The following is a 23,428-nucleotide window of genomic DNA, read 5'->3' as shown; positions in this document are numbered from 1 at the left end:
TACATATCAGTTGAAAGCTATTAATGAAATGAATCTAGTTTGATAGTGTAGATAGAGCTTTAGCCTGAACGATGAATATGAAACATAATTTTAGAACAAAAGATAGCTCCCTGCTTCTTATTTGTTACTTTCACTGTGTTTTAATTGTAGGCTGGTGTGAAAGGTTTATCAGATGTCTCCCCCGCCTTAAGTGGGCGACCTCTAAGCACCAAGACCCTACACACAATGTCATGCAGTAAGATTAGAATACTTATAAATGATTTACATCGCAGAATCAAAGGTAATGGTTTTATTATAATTTTATTTGATATTGATTGTATTTAGGGATTCATTTTAGAAATTATCTTTGTAACTATTTTATTGCCACTGCTGTTTAAGTAACTAAACTTAACTTAACTTAAACTTTAAGTCATCATCTATATTATTAATATTATTTGTAATAATTAGTCACTGGTTGGAGGTACACACCTAATTGGTGACAGTGGCTTAGGCTGCTTTCCTGGCAGCTAGTGACTATGATTTTATATTTTCTTCTTGCATCGTGTTTGTTTAATTTGTTGATTTGTATTTTATTTTATAAAATGTATCTTTTGTCTGTATACAGTAATTAATAATAATAAAATAACTATTTGTGCTTAGGTCAGTTACATTTTTTTTATTCCTTTTTGGTTTTTCACTCCTTTTATCATATAATGTACATATTTATTTTGTCTTATTTACTGTTTTTAGCAAGTTTTTAACATTTTATTTTCTAAAAACAGGACCATATGTAAAAACAGGTGCTACATATACCTGATATGTTTTTATCCTGTATAAATTTGTTTTGAATTAAACAAAATTATCCTATTCACTCGTACATTTACCTATTTCATTATCTTTTGTACATTTATATATTTATTCATTCATTTCTTTATATCCCCTCATCCATCCATTAATTTATTTCTTTTATCCAGTCATTTATTTTTACATCCATACATTTTATTGTTACATGTTTATGTCTTGTCAGGGTCTCTAATGATCAGCTTCGGCTGGATGGACCACCCTCGTAAATAAATAAATTCTTCCACGAATAGAAATTAATATTATTGCATATTATATTCGATGTTTGATCAATGTCTTATGAAAGGATTTCTTTTCGCCTTGACCTTGACCAATGACATTTCAAATGTATTATTAATTATAATTTTAAGCAATAAAGAAAACACAATTGTAGTGATTTGTAAGATTATCTAATAGTTGCTGATTTTGCAGATTAATATCTTATTAACCATACTTGGAATTATTATTTATGTTTAAGGGACAATCTCAGAATACTTGTCAAGTTGTCTTAAGGTGATCCCTAAGGACGTATGAGGCTATTAATTTAGTGTTGTTCCAATCTGCACTGCTTAGCTAATTCTTTACTGACATCCAGTAATCTGTAATTTCTACTTAACGAATTACAAATTACCCATATTAGGAATTAAGCTAATAAACGACATACTAGACCTGGGATGTAATGCTGGCTAATGAGCTGCATAATAATTGATATCGTCACTGTTTCCATAACAATTGTTACCACCAGGAGCCTAAATGATTTTTTCAATATTTTCTTTATAAATATTAGAACCCCTTGTTTAGGACACTCCTATAGCTGACGCCCATATAAGGGAACCACAACACCCCCTATTTAGGAGATTGCTATTATATTACTATTAAGGAAATTATTTTTTACATTTGTATTGTAGGCTTTTGTATAAATTTTCTGTATGAATATAAAGCTCTCTCTACGCTATCAAACCATGGAGGTAAAATAAATAAAAAAAGTGTGATGTGCCCAAGTTTGGGGGTGCTATGCCTAAATATGGTAGTGATATGATGTCATGCCATGTCCACATTTTTTTGTCACATAAAGTTTAATAGTGTAGACAGAGCTTAAGAACTACCCCTTTCGGACACACCTATTCAGGGGAACCCCCGTTAAGTTGACACTTTACACACACGAGGGAAAATATATATTTTAACACTATAGTAAATTCCTTATCAGGGGACACCACCCCTAAAGGGACACTTTTTTGGGTCCTGAAAGGGATTCTACTATATTTATAAAAAAAATATTGATTCTTGAATGTTTTTTTTTTCTTATTTTGGTAGCCTGGAATGAAGAACTAGTGGAACTATTGATAGCGAGAGATGAACTAAAAAACGAGCAAGACTCTAAGTTGATTGACATCGAGGACTTAACGAGGTGGATACACATGAGTGAGTCGGAACCAAAATAAATCAAACCCTATTGCTGTCATTGTGAAACCTGTTAAATCTGCTCTTCAAAAACCTGTTTTACCAATTTTTTTTTTATATCTAACTGTAATTTTTCACATTTTATTTTTACCTCCCAGCTCTGTAGATCATTTATCATCTGCGGAAAAAATATTTGATTATTTTATTTTTGGAGGGGGCTCACTGGCTAAACCCAGGGCTCAGAGCTTATGGGGCCCCTGAGCAGGGCCAAGAGGAAAAAACAGACATAAAAAAAAATATGTCCAGCATTGGAGGGCCACTTAGGGTTTCTAAACCAGGGGCGTGTTATCAGGGTTTTGGTGGGTCTCTTAAAAATCTTCTTCCACCAAAATCACAGGAACCAGCCATTGTTGTAAAATAGAAGAATGCTCAGAATGTCTTTCGACCTGCACTATGAAAAACACTTGAAAATACAGCAACAAGCAACCTGGAAAAAATATCTATAAACAAAATTGGGGCTTAATTTCCGAATTGGAAAAAAATATTTATGAAAAAATTGGGGCTTGATTTCATTGGAAAAAAATATTTATAACAAAAAATCTGGGACTTAATTCCATAGTAAAATGCAAATTGAATCGAATAATCTTCCTTTTTTTTTTTTTTTTTTTAATGAGATTTCTGTAGATTCAATGTATTTGTTTCATACATTAAATACTTAATTATTCCTTCTCAATTTAAAATCATGCATGACAAGAAAATTAATAATCAATCGTTACTTAAAAGTTGACTAAAATCAATTTTTTTACTGACCGTTTCATTAATTATGTGCTATTTCTTGCTTTATATATTTTTTGGTTTAATTTTGTCAGTTTTGTTGTAATCTATATTACATTATTTACCTTTTTAACTGACTTTTTGCAATATACATAGCTGGTGTGGACCAGATGAGTGCTTCTGTCAGTAAACAAAATCAAGTCTGTTTGTATTTTGATATGTAGTTCATATGCCAGTATAAATTTAATTTGCGTTTCAAGACAGTTTCATCTTTTTGTATCATTGCTTACTACTATATAGTACTCATTCAGAAAAAGTTATTATTATTATTATTATTATAATATCAAAATTTATAAAGCGTCAATTCAAAGACCGAGGTACAAAATCAATGGCGCTATGCATGTTAGTGGTCGAAAAAATAAGTTTTGAGCAATTTCTTAAATAAGGCAACAGAAGAGCAGTTGTTGAAAATAGATGAGTTTCATATAAATTATTTTAATAATTAATTTGTTGCCAGTATTGTAATATAATAAATTATAGTTATGATGGAATTTGAACATGGACAACAACACGGAGGCTTTTACTATTCAGCCGACCTTCTATGTCAGCTGGGATGCCTCAAATGACATCGATATTCTTGTGTACATTTGGGAAATACATTGCAGAAATCTATGTAACTCCATACATGATAATGTTACAATCAAAATAATAATATGTATATATTTATTAAGCATTAAGATCATCACATAGATTGTCACTTGATATTTCTACATTTAACGCTGTAGCATATGCTTTTAATATGAACCGTTAAATATGCTTTATTGTGTATTTTGTGTAAAATTCAGATCAGATTATTATTTTATCTTATTTTGATTATTTTATACACTTTTCAGTTTCAGATTCACAATGACTTTGCAGTATTTTGATTTATTTTGGTTTCGTCACATGACTTTAGTCACATGACATTATAATTTATTGCATGAATTAGTGTATTTTGTGTTTACGTTCTTCCACCCAAAGTGCTTCTTGTAATTTTACGAAATCCAGTTTATTTTGTAAGTAGTAACAGCTATTTTTGTATTTGCATGACGTACAGCTCTGTCTACACTATCAAACTTTATGTGACAAAATAATGTGATGTGCCCATATATGGACATGATGATGTCATATCACTAACATATTTGGGTATATCACTACCATATTTGGGTATGTTTGATAGTGTAGACAGAGCTTTATAGTAAAACCAACATCATATTTAGACGTAATGTATTTAATCTGTACTTGCCTTTCCTGGTGATTGAGGATTGTAGAAGTTGATAATCAGTTCATTGGGGAGGCCTTCTTAGAGGCTATAACTATTACTGAATTGAAGTAATACATGGTATACCTCTGATATAAGAAGTGTGGAGTATGGTATGAAAATGTGATCACCTGACTTTCAAAGGATCATCTCCAACTGAGGCTGGTTGTCAAGTTCTGTAATTGTCAAATATAAATATATATGCAACCTAGAGGGCAGCATTAGTTCAAACCCAATTTTCAGTTATATTAATTGAATATGTTAGAGTAGTTACATAGGCCCCTATATGTATGTTTGAAAATTGTATTCAATTATTATTATTATTTAAATCATGAAGGTTTTGTCATTTTTTTTGTCAACATCACAATAATCTCATTGTCATTGTCATATAGATTCCTCTATTATCACCAGATCATTATGATCACCTTCATCATCATTTAACCATTATTGGAATAGTAAAGTATAGTTTTGTTAGTAGATTGTTGGGGTTCCATTGAGTCAAGCTGAATACTGAATAAATATGTGGGAAATGAACAAAATATCGTCATTTTTATAATAAATACTTTTTATTTTGTTTCACAGACATGCAGCCGAACAGCAGGAGCAACAACAACTTGTTAGAAGAGTGTTGTCTGGAAAATGGCCATAAACGCCATTACGACTCCTTGCGCAAACTTCTAACAAGATCCCTACCGTCCGGACCAAAATGTCTGTGCGGTTTCAGTCGGTCGTCATCAGTAGCATCTAATCCATCACGTGTCAGTCGGAGTTCATCGCAGAATTCAAGTCAGTCTCCAACGAGCCCGAGTACGGCCAGAATGACCTTGAGTTCGCTAAGTCCAAGCAGTTTTAAGTCAACGGGGAGTATGACTGACACGGAAAGTGTCATGCCTAGTCCTGAAGTGTCATGGGTCAAATCTGCTGGTGTTCGCTATTGGTACAGGTGATTCATATAATATGCAAATTGGTTTTCTTATTTGGTTATCGTGTATTTTATAATTTAATAATGATATTTTATTTATATGGATGGAATTTTCTTGAAGGGTTTTTCTATATCAGCTGGACTTAACACTATGGCTATGTAATTGCAAAAATAAGATACCTAATATAATAATTAGATACATAAATTATCTATAAAATATGTTAATCGTCAATATGCTATTAAACATATATACTGTATGGCATCGTGTATGTTACTACTATCTGAGTATAGCTTATATACATGGCTTCTGTTTGAAATATGCACCTGTATCAACCAAGCGTCTGGAAAGCAGGAAGACACTGAAATGGAATAAGTGCATGCATCGTTATACTTGAAAACCTGTATTTTAGATCACAAATACAAATTTCTAGTTATTTTCATGATTGATTTAAAAAGTGTAAGCTGTCCACAGTATATTCTGAAATGCCAGTATGATGTCATTTTAAAGATTGAGCAATAATAGAAAATATTAAGTTGAAGAATTATGTTTGTATGAGCAGCAAATTGTGCCAAAAGTGCTCTGTGAATTATGCTGCAGCTCTTAATATTAATCATAATGTTTATCTATGACATAAATAGTTAGAATGGATATTTGTACTCCCTAAATTATGATAAATGTGTAAGGAGTTAGTGTCATGGCATCCCATAATCAGTTTGATTAATTGGTCATGTCACCCATGTGTATAAATGATTCTTTATAAAAACTTTCTCTTTTAGGGCCTGTTCAGACTTAGTTAATTTTCCGCCTAAGTTGGATCATAAACTAATTATCGCTATTAATAAGTACTGTGTAGACAACTGACTTACCAGGATAAATTGCTGAGTCTGAATGCGCTCCTTTTAGTCGCATTTCCTGATGGGAAACTTGACCAGCTCTTTAAGGTCTGTCTACACTATCAAACTTTATGTGACAACAAAAAAGTGATGTGACCATATATGGAAACGATGACATCATATCACTACCATATTTGGGCACATCACACTTTTTTTGTCAAACTAGTTTGATAGTGTAGGCAGAGCTTTAGGAAGAGGGAGATACTCAATCGCACGTTTCCTTGTGGCAGTCTTTGACTCATATTTAGGATAACAGCTTAAAGCTTTGTCTATACTATCAAACTTTATGTGACAACAACATTGTTCCCCTATATGGACATGATGATGTCATCATCACCATATTTGAGCATATCACTACCATATTTGGGCACATCACCCTAGTTTGATAGTGTAGATAAGATAAGATAGCAACAAAACCCACTGTAGCAGCCACAATACCATAAGCGCTGCATAATTGTATAATGTCTATAGTAGTCAATTTTAACTGTAACAATAGTGGCTGCTATGTTGTATTATATCTGTACCTTTCAATAAGAAGACTTCAATCCAATATTATGACTAGGAATTTATAAGCGTATTGATAATAGGGAATTTCAGTAACTGTGGTCACGTACGTTTACAGGACACACATACTGTACACAAAAAAATGAAAAGTTTATGAGAGTATGGAAAAACAAATCAATTGGTACAGTGTTTGGGATTAGAACCCAAACCTGTGGGTTTTGGTCGGCAAGCACACTGATTAGTTTTAATAATTACATTTTTAAAAATTGAAAATAATAAATCAAGTATAGGCACTATATACTAAAAAAAAATAATAATTTGCTATTTTCGCAAATTATTATGTGAGTAATTTAAGATTTTATGCGATATAACAAATTTGTATATACACTTAATATGTTAATGTTAAAAACTGCTATGTACATATCAACTTAAAATAAAAAATATCAAGCGAATTTAAGAGGCGAGACTATGAAACAAGGTGCTTAGTTTAAATGTTGATGTATGCTATATAATATGTACAAAATAACTAATATACATATATCATAATTAATGTTGTAAAAATAATAATTATATTTTTATTGTTTGATAATTTGGTTTGTTGTGGACAAGCAATAGTTTTTTTAGATCACAAAAATAATTTGAAGTGCTTTTTAAAAATGAAGTTCGTGATAATAGGATAATATAGCGATTGTTTACTTAATAACAGTTAATAATTAATATACTTAGACTTGTTTCTTTAATTACTTCAAAGTACTATTAGACATAGGTTACAAAGTTTTCATACAATCTTTTCTTTACTTTTATACATCAATACATACTGTACACAATTTCTCTTTTCAAAACATGTTCCAGTTTTGATATTTTTTCATATTTTGATCAGTATTATATTATTAGTAATATGGCATATTTTATTTTACCTCAAGTTATTTTTACATGTCACAGGTTATATTTTTAGGGTGGTTATATTTAAGAGATTTGGTCTTTGTGTACACTATCAAACTTTGTGTGACAAAAAAAATGTAATGTGCCCATATAACTCTAGTAGGACATTGTGCTGATATCAATATTTTTTACAAACCTTTTTTTATTATCTTCTATAAAAAGATGATAAAAATCCTGAATAGCAAGAAAAAAAAAAGGATGAAAAACGATTAAATATCAGGATGACTTTATTTCTTTACTTTTCTATGCATTGTGTTCCCCTGCCAAAATAAATGCAATTTTGATTTTATTAAGAGATATATTTTTGGTTTTGATATAGCATATTTTAGACCTATTTAGAGTATTCAGTTTTCTTAAGTAGGATTTGTATTGTACAGAGATTATTTATTTTGATGAGATTGGAGAGGAATAAGTTTATCTAAAGCTCTGTCCACACTGTCAAACTTTATGTGACAAAAAAATGTGACACGATGATGTCATATCACTATTTAATTTTTTTGTCAAACTAGTTTGATAGTGTAGACAGAGCTTAACATATATATCAGAAAAATGTTATTTGTAAAAATGAATACATTATAATGATCTGGAAATATGATGATTGTATTGGCAATCTATCCAGACCTGTATGTCCAGGTCAGTCGAGGGGTCAGACGAAGGGTCTAGGTCCTTCATTCTTTCTGAAGGCCCACCTACAAAATGGTGTTGGTGGTCCTTGTAGCAAGCACTGTTAACTCACAACACAAGGCGGAATATGTTGTAATGTCAATGTTCTGCTATCATTAGAGATTGTGTGCGTTGATGTCTGCAATTCAAATATCAACTATTTTCAACAGAATGTTGGCCACTAATGCTGAAATCTTGCATAATAATCATTATGAATCATGATATTTTACCAAGTAGAAACTGGTTTTTATAAATGACATTTAGAAGTTGTTAACATTCAATTATAAACACTGTATCCTTATTTTCTTTCTAATGGATTGAATCAAAAGAAAATGTTACGGGGTAATTATTATCAAGGCCGTAGCGAGAGGTTAAAAACAGACCAAGCAAAGATGCTTTAAATATAATTATTAACATATATATAATTATTAATATAAAATAGGATGATCTGTGCTGGGGAATTAGGGCTAGTGGTAAAAATTGAAAATGTCAGACACCTTGTCTGCCTCATGCTGGTTACGGCTCTGGTTATTGTCTAAATATCTGCCTCCTGGACATTCGGTTGCCTTCTTGAGAGGTGTACCTTCTGATCACAAAACAGGTGATGGATGCTTTACTGTACTTACGACTTGACAACCATGGTACTTAAGTGATTCAGAATTAGGTTGGATGCCACCGCCAACTTTCTTGTTGGCATATTGTGATCTTGTACTAATGGTGTTAGTATTTTCCAGTTAAGCAAGTGTTTTTGTGACATTGTGAAACATTACTGACAAACCTCTTGTTGGTCACGCCATTGTTTTGTAATAATTGAATCATGGTCAGTAATATTTCAAGATAAAAGGAAAAATATAATATCAAGTATACTACTGAGTATTGCTACTTATAACCCGCCTAAAACTTACTGGAAATGGTGTATCAGTGTTGCCCGTTTATTCGCCAAATCTATGTGAAATGTATCGGTTATTGTGTTTTGTCGTGTACATGCATCTGAATAATTAAATGATGATTATCTGACAGTTGTTCTGCATTGTCTCCTTTTTTGCATTTATATTTTTATTTAGGAGGATGATAAATTTACATTCTCATCTGCATTTTTTCGAGAATTAACATACAGGTGTCGCATGTTTTAAACATCATCATACAGGTATCAAGCATTATCATAGAGGTGTCCAGAATTAACATACAGGTGTCAGGTTTCAGGTATTATCATACAGGTGTAAAGCATACAGATAGCAAGCATTATATTATCATACAGGTGTACACCATACAGGTATCAAGCATTATTTTATTATCACAAGTGTCAAGAATTAAGATACAGTGTCAAGCATACAGCTATTAAGCATTATATTATCATACAGGTGTCACAGTGACATTATTGAGTGTTGTATTATATGCAGTAACATATCAAGTGCATGTATAGTAAATTTGTTCTTGTTTTTTAATAAATCTTTGTAAAAGTGCTTTATTACAGCGGCGCTTTATTATATAAATATTTAAAATCTTTTCAAGAAAACAAAACTAGGGTTTGGTTTTTCAAATACAGTATTTAATCAACACTACTTTACTAAGGTGTACAAAATTATTTTTTGAAAAAATTATTTGGTAAAAGAAAGATTTTTTTTTATTAGTTTAAACACAGTACTGATTATACTCGTACATGCCTAAAATTTACTATCAACTTGGGTACAAAACATTGTTGCTCGCTATACTCGGAACACTTTGCATCAAAGTGAATATGCTAATTTGGAGTGGACTTAAACTACAGGGTGGGCTTATTCCTGAATTTGTGCAGTACTAACAACCAAGTGCATATATAATGTAACTAATTCTAATTTCCAATTTTTTGATTAGCAAAATATTGTTTAGTTTCCCCACAAACAGGATTGTCGCACATGGGGCATCGTAGGCCTAGCTGCCGTGAGCTAATTTCGCCCGATTTTAAGTGATTTTTCACAATATCAGCCATTGCTTGAATAAATGTTTCGTTATCATTTAGACTATCTGCACGTCTTATATTTTCTACACCACATTCCTCGGCAAGTTCTGTGGCATATTCTAAATCTAGTTCATACAGAGTTTCAATATGATCATTGACAAACGCAATCGGAATTAACATCATGTTCTTGCGACCATTACGACACAATCCTTTTATAGCTTCGTCAGTCTGTGGTCCAAGCCACGCTGCTGGTCCAACCTTCGACTGCCAGACAAGACGATACTGATGCGAGAAATTCAGATATTCCATGACTCGGTGAACGGTGGCAGCAACCTCTTGCGGATAAGGATCACCTCGATTGACTGCCATCATCGGGAGAGAATGTGCCGAGAATAAAAGGACAACCTCTTCTTGTTTATCCTTCGGGAATGTTTTCAGTTGAGCTTTAATTTGTTCTGTGAATGCTTTTATGAGGCCTGGATGCGTAGCCCACCGATCGATGATGCTCCATTGAATGCGGTTCTCGTGTCCAGCGATTCTTCGCTTGTTGTAATGACGAAACATTGAATTAAGACTGCTGCCAGCTGTTGAGCAGCTGTACTGGGGATACTGGCTGAACGCTATTGCTCGTTCTATTCCGTCCTTTTCCATTTCGTCTATTGTATCCTCGGTATATGGTTTAGCGTAACGAAAACCAATGTAATATTTATGAGGTGCTGAATCAGGGCTGATTTTATCCAAGATTTGTACAAGTTTCTCGCCTTGGATATTTGTCCACTTTTTGATAGGAGACCCACCCCCTATCTTGCTATATTGTTCTTGAATTTTTGGCGTTCTTCTCCTCGCGATCCACGGAGCTAAAGTACTTTGCGCTGGCAGTCTGATGATGTCACGATCAGTAAAAAGGCGAAGCAGAAAATCATGTACTTCATCAGTATTTTCAGGCCCTCCCATATTGAATAACATAACACCGGTCTTTGGTTTGCTAAGCTGTACGTCAGCAGCTGTTTGTTGTTGCTGTGTTGACTTTTCTACACCACTTTGAATGCACCTTGCAACTATCGTAGGCCTAACATTAGGCATAGATAAACATGCCTTTCTTGTAAATGTAGATAATGTCCGATATCCATAATTAGAATACATATTAAACAATTATTTTTTAGTTCATCCAGGCATGAAATGAATAAATATGCAAAGTCATAGAACTCCTTTAATCTTCAACAACACCTGAACCTCCTTCTACAATCAATCCATTACCTGAAGTGAAATGAAGCGTGAAACATTTGGTAAGATACTTCCTGACCTATCTCTAACGTACAATAATATCGTGCCGAACCGCAGTATGAAACAATGTTTGCTATTTCCGGTTATTTCGCGGATTTTTCAATGTTTTGGATAGAATGGCGGGGGATATGTACCTCGAAAATTTAGAAGAGTTTGTTTTTGATGAAAACAAAATAGTAAGTTATATTAAGTATTTATATCCAATAAAATGTATGTATGTATCTTTCTACCATAGTTCTAGATGAATATAGGCCTAGTTATTAAAGATAAATATAGCTAGGCGACTAGCCCAGGCTAGCCTAAAAAAGTGACTGGCGCCATCATCTTCATTATTGAGACACTCACTGGCATGCATTTTATGACTAGATAGGCCTAAGCTTGTTCAAGTTTAATCTGTGGTATTTTTTTCAGGTTACTTATAAATGGCTTAGCCAAACATTACAGGTACATGTGAATCAAGCTAAACAGTAAGTGAATATAAAATCTGTCTACACTATCAAACTAGTTTGACATTAAAAATGTGATGTGCCCAAATATAATCGTGTCCATATAATGGACACATCACATTTTTTTTGTCACATAAAATTTGATAGTGTAGACAGAGCTTTATACATTTTTTCATATTTAATGCACAACAAAAATTTGTCTTACGAATCATGATATCCCTCTTCTAATTTAGAGTTTTATACTATATTATAATTCATATACTTACATAGTTTTTAATTCTAAAAAAGACAAATATTTCTCTGTTTCATTGAATGCTTTTCATTTCAGGATGCTTTATACCTTTTTCAATCAACAAATAACAAAAGAAGCAAATTCTCTAAATGTTACTTATTTTGTGTCTGGTGTGAATGAGACTGATAATGGAGAGAAGGTGAGTAGAATAATAATCACTGATATTTTGTGTTTCTGTCTTTGACCTCAAATAAAAACCATTGCAAATCCTTATTTACTCTTCAACTGGTAAAATTAAATTCTAATTCTCTGTCTACACTATCAAACTAGTTTGACAAAATAAAAGTGTGATGTGCCTAAATATGGTAGTGATATGACATCATCATGTCCATATATGGGCACATCACATTTTTTTGTCACATAAAATTTGATAGTGTAGACAGAGCTAACTTTTTGAACATATCAAAAGAAAATAAAAAATACTTTTCACAAATAAAACTAAACTCTTTTCTTTTTCAGATTCGCAAATTTTCCATTGTAAATGGTTGTGATCTTGAAAGTATGTATAATCAATGACATCGTATTCAAAATATTTGATTAGAAATCATTTTAAAGTTGTCCAGGTGTTTCAGATATATCAGAAGCGAACTTATTATTTATTTCATTGTCAGGTTTCATTATGTTTTATTTTATTTTGAACTTTTGAACTGAAATTTTGTGTAATGAATAATAATGTTAAATAATAGAAATTGAATATTTCTTTTTTAAATAGAGCATAAGAGTAAATTAAAAGAAGTTTCAGGAGTTCATATTTACAGTGTTCAAAAGAGTCAACTGAAAGATGGAAATTCTTTGTATATCACAGACTATGACCTCACAACAGAACAAATCAAACAGGCTGCTTGTGGCAGGTAAGTTGTTAAGCTCTGTCTACACTATTAAACTTTATGTGACAAAAAATGTGATGTGCCCATATATGGACACGATGATGTTATATCAATACCATATTTGGACACATAATTGTTTGTCAAACTTGTTTGATAGTGTAAACAGAGCTTATAACAACTTAACATTTAATAACTTAATATTTATTAAACCAAATTTAACTTAACATTTATAAATAGATACATTTTCCTATTTTATACTATTTGATCTGGTCTAGAAGCATACATTTGTCTTTAAAACAAAATAATTATTTGAAATAGTTTTGAATAAAGAAAATATATAATGCCAACTGAATTGTTTTTAGTTTTAAAAATGGGCATGATTGTGCGTGGAATATTCAAAATATAACGCAGAAAGTAAATTTCTGATAATTGTGTTGACTTGAAAAAAGGAGTTGATCAAGCAACTTTTGTTAATTACTAGTTATTAAAATGTTATTGCTCATATTTTTTTTGTGACAGATTTAGTTCGATTGAATGTGCAGCAGCTAAAAGAAGGTCTGAAAAAGAATTAGCAGAATTGGACGAAAGAGCGAGAATGAAAGATGTTGGTAACAACCAATCAAAAAGCAAACCGACCAGCCAATCAACAACAAGCCTTACAAACGGCAAACCGTCTACCTCAACAAGTTTAGAAAAGAAAGATGTGGTTAAAACAGAAACAAGCAAACCTGCTACAAAGACCAATGGCCATCAGAAAAAAGGTCAGAGGTCAGCAATGGATATGTTTACATCCATGAAAAGTAAAAAAGATGAGAAAAGTACAGAAGAGGTCAAGCATTCAAGTTCATCAACAAACAAGACAAAAGTTGGTTTATATTATTTTTTGTTCTGTTTTTCACATTGAAAATTTAACTTTTTCAGTTTAAAAACACAATTTTATTATTTTCTAATTTAGGAAAATAAATCTTCAAAAGGAATGTTAGCATTTATGTCCAAAAAACCAAAAGAAGAAGAAAGCAAAGAGTCTGAGAAAACAGAAGTAAAACAAGAAACTGCAGAAGAAAGAAAACCTGAAAAAGACGTGGAGAAAGTTGAGGAAAAGAAAGAAGAAAAGAAACCAGTGAAGGCAGTGTCAAATAATACGAAGACAACAACTAAAAAACCAGTTGCAAAACAAACAAAAATTCAGAAAAAGTCCAAAAGAAATGCAGTGTCCGACTCCGATGAAGAAGGTTTACACCAACATTTACATTTTCCAAATAAGTAGAATTCGAGATTCTAAACTATTGTTTATATAAATGAATCATTCATAAATAAGATTATATTTTGCAACAATACCATTTTTAGATTATGTTGTTGATTTATTATATTAGTTTTGATTAATTATTACTGAAATATTATTTTATAATAGAAGAAAATCCAAAAAAGAAAAGACGACGAAGGATCATGATGGCAGAAAGCAGCAGTGAAGAAGGTAGAGTTTATTAATTAAAAAAAACATTATAGTACAGTAGTATGTTGTATTTACTTTATGAATATTGATAAATTATAGGTTATGAATATTAATAAGGTACAGGTTATGAATATTCAAAAAAGAAACAATGACGAAGGATCATGATGGCAGAAAGCAGCAGTGAAAAATACATTATAGCAGTATGTTGTTTTTACTTTATGGATATTCATAAGGTACAGGTTATGAATAATAATAAGGTACATGCTTGAATATTAATAAGGTAAAAGTTATGAATATTCATAAGGTATAGTTTATATTGATTTTCATTTGGATAATATCTTCATTACTTTTTCCAGAAAGCGATGATGAGCCTATTCCTCCATCCCCTCCTCAACAACCACCTGCGATTCCTATTGAAGATGATGATGATGAGGAGAAGGAGGAGGATGGAATGGAGTTGGATGAACCAACTGAAGGAGAAGGTGGTGACACTCGGGTCAAAAGAGTCAAAGTCTGGAAGACAAGACAAGTTTTGGATGATGATGGATTTATGGGTAAATTAATGTATTGTCCAAGTCAATCAATGTAAATTTTATCTATTGAGTAAAACCCTTATTTGTATAGGAAACATCCCTATTCAGACGACATACCTATTCAGAGTCATATTAATTAGTCCTGAAGGTGTCCCCTTAATAGGGGTTTCTGCTGTATATTATTGTTCAGTACAGTAAATTGGTTTTGTAGGTCTTTTTTACTATTAAATCAACTAGTGTTTCTTAATATACTCTTTTTTTTTAGTAACTGAAAAGTATTTTGAATATGAAACCGTGAAAGTTGTCGATGAACCAAAACCAACAGATAGCAAAGCGCCCCCACCCAAGAAAACTGACGACACAGGTGAAAAGTCAGGAAAAGGAAAAAAGGCCAAAGAGGACAAATCATCCCAAAAATCAATAATGAGTTTTTTCAAGAAATCATAAAATGACTAGACAGGTCAGGAATGGTACATTTACTTCACTTTGCAAAGAGAGTTATGATGGGTTAAGTTAAGCTACAGTACTTCTCGGGAGTAGTTTAGTAGCAAACACCTAGATTAACTTAAGCTATTTTGTTTATACTACAGTCTAAGGTATGGCTGCCATTAGCTAGTTAAATTTGTTCAAATCAGTTAATCTGTGTCTACTAGTGTAATTCAGCTTCGGCTGGATGGACCACCTTCGTAAAATATTGTTGAAATAAAATAAATCACATAAAAATAAAAATTTATTCATACTGCCAGTATGTCGTAGATTAACTTTTGGTGTAAAGGATGGTGTAATCCCTAAACTGTGAGGTTAGACCTTGATTAATTTAAACTACTTGCACTATCCTATCACGATTTACCCCCTCAACATTTAAAGTATCGCAGAAAAGCTTTTAAAAAAAGTACAGGTTCGTGTACACCCTAAATTAGACCTGCATTAATTTAAGCCACTGTACTATAGTATGTGATGTAGAAAATGTTTGTGTGTGTTATCTTATCATGATATACCCCCTCAACGAAAGAGTATTGTAGCAAATACATTCAAAGTACTTGTATCTCTCCCAATGGACATTTGAACATTTATTTTATTGACTCTTGCCGTACGTTACAGTATTGTCATAATTAGAACACATAAAACAAACACAGAACAAAAACAAAATATAAGTGTTTACAGCAACAGAAGATGATGTGAATAGCTTAAATAACCAACATCATCGAATGGAAACTGCATTGAAGTAAATACTCCTCTCATTACTGACTTCTGGCCTGTAGAACATACTTAACAAAATGAATGACATCACGTGATTTACTGTCTGTAGCGACGCAACGCAGCGATGTTTTGACGCAAAGTGTTGTATTCGATTTGCGTAGGTTGCGTTACGTTGCGTCGCTAGTGGGAACCATGCTTCAATCAAAGTAAACGTACGTAAGCATCTGATCACCAAACCATTGAATCATTTTATTTGTATTATTTTTATATTGATTTATTTATCTTAATCGACACCGTTGGATATGCCAATTCCCTTCCCAATTCCTTGACATTTAAATAAATTTAAATGTTTGCAACAAACGGCTTGCAGCAACCATTATACAATACAATATAATATTAAAATAGCTTTTTCACTCTCAGCCATTGGCATTAGTTATATAAATTTTACATTAATCAAACCAAATTATATAATGTAGGCCGCAATGTAGATGTTGGGCGTCTGTTGCCATGACGTCGCCAGGCTTAAGTACGTCTGAACATTTCCATGTGCGTCTAATTTTAAATATATTTAGTAGCAATGTGTCTGTCTACATAGTAAATTATATCTTTGAGAAACTACCACATATTCTTAGAAAGTTTAACCATTTTCAATTTAATTCGCCAACAGCAAGATATAGCCTATTTTAACGAACTTTGTTCCTCATTTCACGTGGAGGTTAACACTAAATATAATCAACTAATGTCTTCTTTGAATCGTTTTGTTTCTATAGTTTTCTTGTACGTTTACATTTTTAGACAAATAAACTGGAAATAGAATGTAATTAATCTGAATATATGGTGTATGTACTTTTAACTTGATTTATTATTGAACAAAATTATAAAAACCAATAAACAGCCGATTCTCGGTACTACTGTATCTATTTCCGAAGTATCATAGGAATATTTACATACATACGAATCACATGTGTTCACATGTATCTAGTAGTAAAGCTTGGTTTCCACTAGCGACGCAACCTACGCAACGTAAGAAAATCCCGTTTCAATAATTGTGTTTGGCCCCGCCTGCGTGAAATCAAACCTAGGACGCAACGCAGCCACGTATTGCGTAATCACAGATGGGAACCGACGACGCAACAGTGCACTGTTGTTGTGCTGCAAACATCACAGGTTTGATTTCACACAGGCGAAGAGCAAACACAATTATTGGAAGGGCATTTTCTTACGTTGCGTAGGTTGCGTTACGTTACGCTAGTGGGAACCAAGCTGTATATCGTCCGTCACCTCTTTAAGATTGGTTCCCACTAGCGACGCAACGTAATCAAGTAATAATTGTGTTTGCCCTGCTTCGTCGGTTCCCACTTGTGATTACGTAATACAAAACTTTGCGTGGTACGTCGCTGCGTTGCGTTCTAGTGGGAACCACGCTTAAGTCATTGTAGATACTGCAGTGTACCTCCCTCCCTACTGTACCTCTCCTTGCAGGCTTCATACTGTCGATCGATGCACTTAAAGGAATCGTGTGGTGCGTTAGTATAACGAGTTACCCCACATTTCTTCCTTAAAACATTGTCTGTAATTGCTAAAACATGCTGTAACGAGAAATCAAATACAGATCGGAAACAACCAAATTATATTAAAACTAGGCCCGGGTAAGACAAAAAGAAACGTGTATTGACGAAAACAACATCGTGGCACTATTAGGTGCGTTTGATTATTAAACAGTATTGGACCAATATACGGCAAGCGTGGCAGTCATTTTGCACGACTAAAAACCGTATTTCACGTTAAAATGTTCTAAACTAAAATCATTGCTTTTTCTATCAACATTTACTTAAATGTGTATTGCACATTCATCAATGTTACGAGAATGTGTTGGCATGTAAACATGCGACTAATGTAGAAAAACAGCGATTTGGAGATGTGGCTTGGGGCGACATCGTCACCATCCTACAAAAAAAATGGCGAACGTCGGAGATTTTTGCTGCTAGACAATCTAGTCTTGAAATCTATGCGATGTTTTTAAATAATCTTAAACCGAACCGATATTCGGGTGAGAAAATGCAACTTGATTTTGTGCATTGATTACTTTGTTAAAATTGTTCAATAGATACATCAATTGCGTACGTGTCAATTTAAAAAGAAAATGAACCTCTCAACAGCAGAGAAGTTTTGTAACTAATTTATCAATATTTGGGTCTACTAAATAATGTTTTCTGGACGCATAAAGGCCAACCGAGACAGCGTCGTACGACGAGGCCCGACGAAACGTCTTGAGTCGTCGGTGCTGTCTGAGTTGAATCCTGACGAAACGAGTCGTCTTTAGACCGTCGGGCGATAACTAAATTTAGTTAAATTTTCTCCCGACGAGACGACTCGTCGGGCTCCTCGTACGACGCTGTCTGAGTTGGTCTTAATATGCGCCTGATCTGAAGGACAATACCTTGATTCGAACTTCCGCTCACAGAAGTTTTCTGAATCATGGCACATACTAATGTCCCTTAAAAAAATGATAATGATGGTGCCTACAAATGATATGATATATACGCGTGTTTTTACAGTAAAATGTTGAGCCCGGTCTCGTACGGTTCAGTATCAAGAAATTTGGTTATAGGCCTGCAGCATTCTTGGGTTAAGTTTGCTGTCAGACGCGATATTGTGCTTTTAACAATACCTCTCGTGTATCGGGTGAAATGCTTGCGAAATCTCCGTTTCTCTCCCAATATTCATATAATTATGATACAAAACTGATTACCAGTTCCGTCAATGAAAATAAAAATAATCTTTTACGCCCACAACATGGGCCACCCCTAGCTTAAAATGTTCATATCATTAGGTGTTCTTTTATAATGTATAATCCGAAAATCACTGGTTTGACTGTCTAATACCTTTAGCGAGGTCTGCAGCCCGACAGCGACTAATTAGCAGACTTTACACAGTACGTGTTCTAACCCACGTGTACGATTTATATTATAACTCGACACGTTGTTCAAACAAGATGTAGACCTACTATTATAGACTTTTTAAAATTTTTATTTTTTATTTTAAAAGTAGTAATTAGACGTTACGAAATCACGGACGCATGCTGAAGTATGATGTAATCACTAACTCCCTTAGGATTCAAATGGTGTATCTACCATTCCGACGACATTGGTAGGCCTACTATCTATATAGCACTAAAGCGTGGTTCCCACTAGAACGCAACGCAATGACGTATTGACGCAAAGTTATGTATTGCGTAATCACAAGAAGTGGGAACCGACGACGCAACAGTGCTGAAAAAATCGCAGGTTTGATTTCACGCAGGCGGGGGAAAACACAATGATTGGAAGGGTATTTTCTTACGTTGCGTAGGTTGCGTTACGTTGTGTCGCTGTGGGAATCAAGCTTTAGGATTCAAATCGTGTATCTACCATTCCGACGACGACAAGGTACAGTACTATCTATATAATAGCACTAAGTAAAAAATTGTTTCTCTATCTCCTCCTAAACCGTCCGATACTTCCGCCGTTCGAGCTAGGGCACCTTTTAATTCCCTTTTATCTAGTAGTACAGTTTATATTAAAACGGCAAATTTGTACGAAAAATGTGTTTTTAGACTAATTTCAATGCAACTGCCGTCCATTGGACGGGTACCTGCTAGTTAACTAAATTAAAACTACAATAATTTCACTCTTCCCTGATATAACTATACACATATGAATCCAATTAAATTGCTGTAGGTATCAGTGACTGGATCTCAATGATATATAATAAAATAAGCAAAAGCTAAATCAAAACGATAAAGTAAAACAGCAAGAAGAAGTATATAATCCTTCGTTAGGACAAGAGTTTAATTTGTGTATATTGTGTATTATACGCCTTTCACACCAAAACTTGCTTTTGGTGTGAAAGGGGTATTAGTGTATACAGTATTTTGGATATATTATGTATATATATTGCATTTTGTATTAGTGTATTTTGTTGTATTCGTTTATTCGTTAATGCAATAAAATATTTTCCACACATATAAAAAAAAATACATAAAAATAATAATTATATAAACACGTTTGATAGTATTTAATAAAACATAGTATGTGTGGAAGGAAACCTATATATAATTTCTAGGCTCCCATAAATATTGCATATTGTATATTGTATGTACAGTAGGCTGAATTTATTGCTCATCTTCTCTCCATTTTGAAGGATTTTGTTTTAAAATAAATTAATATACTCCTATAATTTCACACCATTCAAAACTCCGGACTTTTGCTAGGCGATGTGAAAGACACTATCGAACTAATTTGATGTGCCCAATAAATATGGTAGTGGTATTCCCAAATATGGTAGTGATATGACATCATCATGTCCATATATGGGCACATCACATGTTTTTGTCACATAAAGATTGATAGTGTAGACAGAGCTTAAGAGTAAATCAAACAAATGACACGTCGTCTACACTAGAATAGAAACTTTATGTGACAAAAACATGTGATATGCCCATATATGGACATGATGATGTCATATCACTACCATATTTGGGCGCATCAATACCATATTTGAGCACATCAAACTTTTTTTGTCAAACTAGTTTGATAGTGTAGACAGAGCTTTAGGTTTGTGAAAACTCCATTTTTTTTTATTTCACGTATTGTTGTGCAATTGCCTTTAATTGGTCGAAAAGTTTCAATCCCTTAAGACAAATTAGCATCTTATGAGCTTAGACAGCGGAAATGTCAGATCATGGAGATATCAATAAAAATAACCCTTAGATAGATAAATCAATGATCACGTGATTGTTATTGCTACTGGTGACATACCTGGCAAAGTTTGTGACGTCATGCTAATTATTTAGCCGACAGACACATTCAGTTTTTAAGAGGCATTTCCACGAACTTGAAAACAAAAATTTCAATTTTTAACAAATATTTCTTGAAATACTTTCTGCTGTTAAATACAGTATTTTTACAATATATTTTTTTAAAACTCAACAAAAATTAAATATTTTATAAACTGCTGACTGTCCTGTCCTGTTTTTGATTGGCTCAGAACTTTCAGGTAGTTTCGACAGAAGATGTACAGAAATGAACAAAACTAAACTAACCAATCTAACTGCAGGACACTGAGCTCACCTTACCAAGATAGAACTCGTAACAGTCCTTTGATCTTATGTCTGGCTGCGACAAATACCAACAGACTGCATTTAGAATAATACAATTGTGTACATATTCTCGGCGGCGCGCGGTGTCCATTAATGGCAAATATTATTTAGATTACCTTGGTTTGCTTATGCATAATATATCATGCGAAACGCACAGTAGTGTAAAGGTATTGTGGGGGAGGGACTAAAAGATTATAAACGTGCGAAAAGTTGTAGGAGTAAGGATAGTAAAATCTGCAATGTGTGACTAAAATTCGACCATTTGGGCGTTCGCAATTATACACTTGTTGTATATATTCTATATATAGATATTGAGCTGTGAATGAATTAAAAAGAAATCCGAACACTTGGGGTACGCAGCGTCCTAGTTACAGCTTGGTTCCCACTAGCGACGCAACGTAACGCAACCTACTCAACGTAAGAATATGCCCTTCCAATAATTGTGTTTGCCTCCACCTGCGTGAAATCAAACCTCCGATTTTTGCAGTACTGTTGCGTCGTCGGTTTCCACTTGTGATTACGCAATACATCACTTTAATTAAGTCAAAACGTCACTGCGTTGCGTTCTAGTGGGAACCACGCTTTACTCCCCACATGCCATGTATAGGATTCCCCCTTTCTATGTCATTGTCAAATACTGCCTGAGCCAGTGATTGTCGTGGCCTCAAGTCTCATGAGATATGGGAGCTTTTACGACGACCGATGACCTATCTAGGTCAGGTCAACCGATGTGTCGTCGGTGTGCGGCCTGGACCTGGTACTATCAAACCTTCCGTGAGGGGGAAGGGTGAGGACACGTGTCGCAATGCGCACAATGAACTAATGACGTAGTTTTGTCGGTCATAGCAAATCGACATGCCAAAATGAATTGATTTGAAACATTGCGTGGTATGTATTATCCAACCGAAATATATTTCATTAGAAGATGGTGAACAGAAAGACTAGAATAAAATATATCAATTATCCCAAAAAGCTAGATTGCTAATTTAGTACGGATGTATACGGAACCGTTAACACGTCCAACTAAAGCGTGGTTCCCACTAGCGACGCAACACAAGGACGTACCCGCAACGCAAGCGTGTTGACTAATGACAAGCGACAGTTTGAATAATCCATCGCTTGTGATTGGTCAACTCACTTACCTTGCGTTACGTCCTTGCGTTGCGTCGCTAGTGAGAACCAAGCTTTACTAGTACTAGGCCCTATAGAAATGTACAGTAATGAATGAAAAGCGGTCGTATAATAATGTGTTTAAAAATAACTGTTGAAACGTATTCCGATGGATAATAATAAGTAACCGTTTTAATTATCTTTCGAGCGCTACAACTAGGCGATAGAAAGCTAACGTCGTTTTAAGAGCTGCTGGTTATCAAATAACCGCACTGTATAATGGTACTTTAGGTAATCTTAAAAAATGTCGGTGCTTTTGAGTATAATTGGCACCAATCCGAGGGCTAAATCTCGCTCTCATTAACATGTCGTTAAGAAAAAAGATCTCTCTGTCTTGGACACAGTTCTAGCGTTTTTAGACGGGATTTTGTTTAAACTTGCGAATTAATTCTCTCCTTTGTGCTTATAATTCAACCCCAGATTTTAACATACCAATGTGGTTTTGCCAATCAAACTGACATTCCGAGATTCTTTTTCGCGCTTTTATACTCGCCAACATGAAATTTATGAAATGCTTATTTTAAGCTCTGTCTACACTATCAAATTAGTTTGACACAAAAAGCGTGATGTGCCCAAATATGGTAGTGATATGCTCAAATATGGCAGTGATATGACATCATCGTGTCTATATATGGGCACATCACATTTTGTTATCACATAAAGTTTGATAGTGTAGACAGAGCTTTAGAGTGGAAATTAGTTTGTTTCCACAATGTTGTATATAGGAACCTGTTATTTTATTTAAGAGATAAATATTGGTTCCCACTAGTTAGAGACGCAACGCAAAGACGTAGACGCAATGCAAGCCAGTTGGACCAATGACATGAAAGTTCGAATATTCCATCGCTTAAAGCTCTGTCTCCACTATCAAACTTCATGTGACCATGGAGAAATAAGTTAACTTATTTCCCCATGATGTGACAAA

At 33.6% G+C, this 23,428-nt stretch overlaps 4 protein-coding genes across 7 annotated transcripts in view; 2 read left to right on the top strand and 2 right to left on the bottom strand.

Moving 5' to 3' along the window:
* Positions 1-9,238, top strand: part of LOC144843676 (uncharacterized) — a 38,556-nt gene extending 29,318 nt beyond the window's left edge. For 3 of the 4 annotated variants that reach the window (XM_078700561.1, XM_078700563.1, XM_078700564.1), the window contains 3 exons: positions 151-280; positions 2,134-2,241; positions 4,877-9,238. In XM_078700561.1, the coding sequence (XP_078556687.1) occupies positions 151-280; positions 2,134-2,241; positions 4,877-5,241 (603 nt within the window). In that variant the 3' untranslated portion in view covers positions 5,242-9,238. The remainder of the gene's footprint in view (positions 1-150; positions 281-2,133; positions 2,242-4,876) is intronic. The other variant, XM_078700562.1, reaches the window with a different exon arrangement.
* Positions 1-23,428, bottom strand: part of LOC144842895 (large ribosomal subunit protein uL2) — a 174,235-nt gene that overhangs the window by 106,520 nt on the left and 44,287 nt on the right. The gene's annotated exons all lie outside the window — the stretch shown is intronic.
* Positions 9,490-11,407, bottom strand: LOC144843677 (ferrochelatase, mitochondrial-like). The gene has a single exon (XM_078700565.1). The coding sequence runs from the start codon at positions 11,299-11,301 to the stop codon at positions 10,051-10,053; it is 1,251 nt and encodes a 416-aa protein (XP_078556691.1). The 5' UTR covers positions 11,302-11,407; the 3' UTR covers positions 9,490-10,050.
* On the top strand, positions 11,522-17,133 carry LOC144842168 (uncharacterized). Its single transcript, XM_078698568.1, has 10 exons — positions 11,522-11,618; positions 11,854-11,909; positions 12,217-12,319; positions 12,640-12,679; positions 12,893-13,031; positions 13,527-13,872; positions 13,963-14,239; positions 14,419-14,481; positions 14,817-15,014; positions 15,259-17,133. The coding sequence occupies exons 1-10, from the start codon at positions 11,559-11,561 to the stop codon at positions 15,438-15,440; spliced, it is 1,464 nt and encodes a 487-aa protein (XP_078554694.1). The 5' UTR covers positions 11,522-11,558; the 3' UTR covers positions 15,441-17,133.

The sequence above is a fragment of the Antedon bifida genome, chromosome 5, assembly GCF_963402885.1.
Source record: "Antedon bifida chromosome 5, ecAntBifi1.1, whole genome shotgun sequence".
Lineage (NCBI taxonomy): Eukaryota > Metazoa > Echinodermata > Crinoidea > Comatulida > Antedonidae > Antedon > Antedon bifida.
Note: the sequence above shows the minus strand (reverse complement) of the source record. Positions and strands in the feature narration are given on the sequence as shown.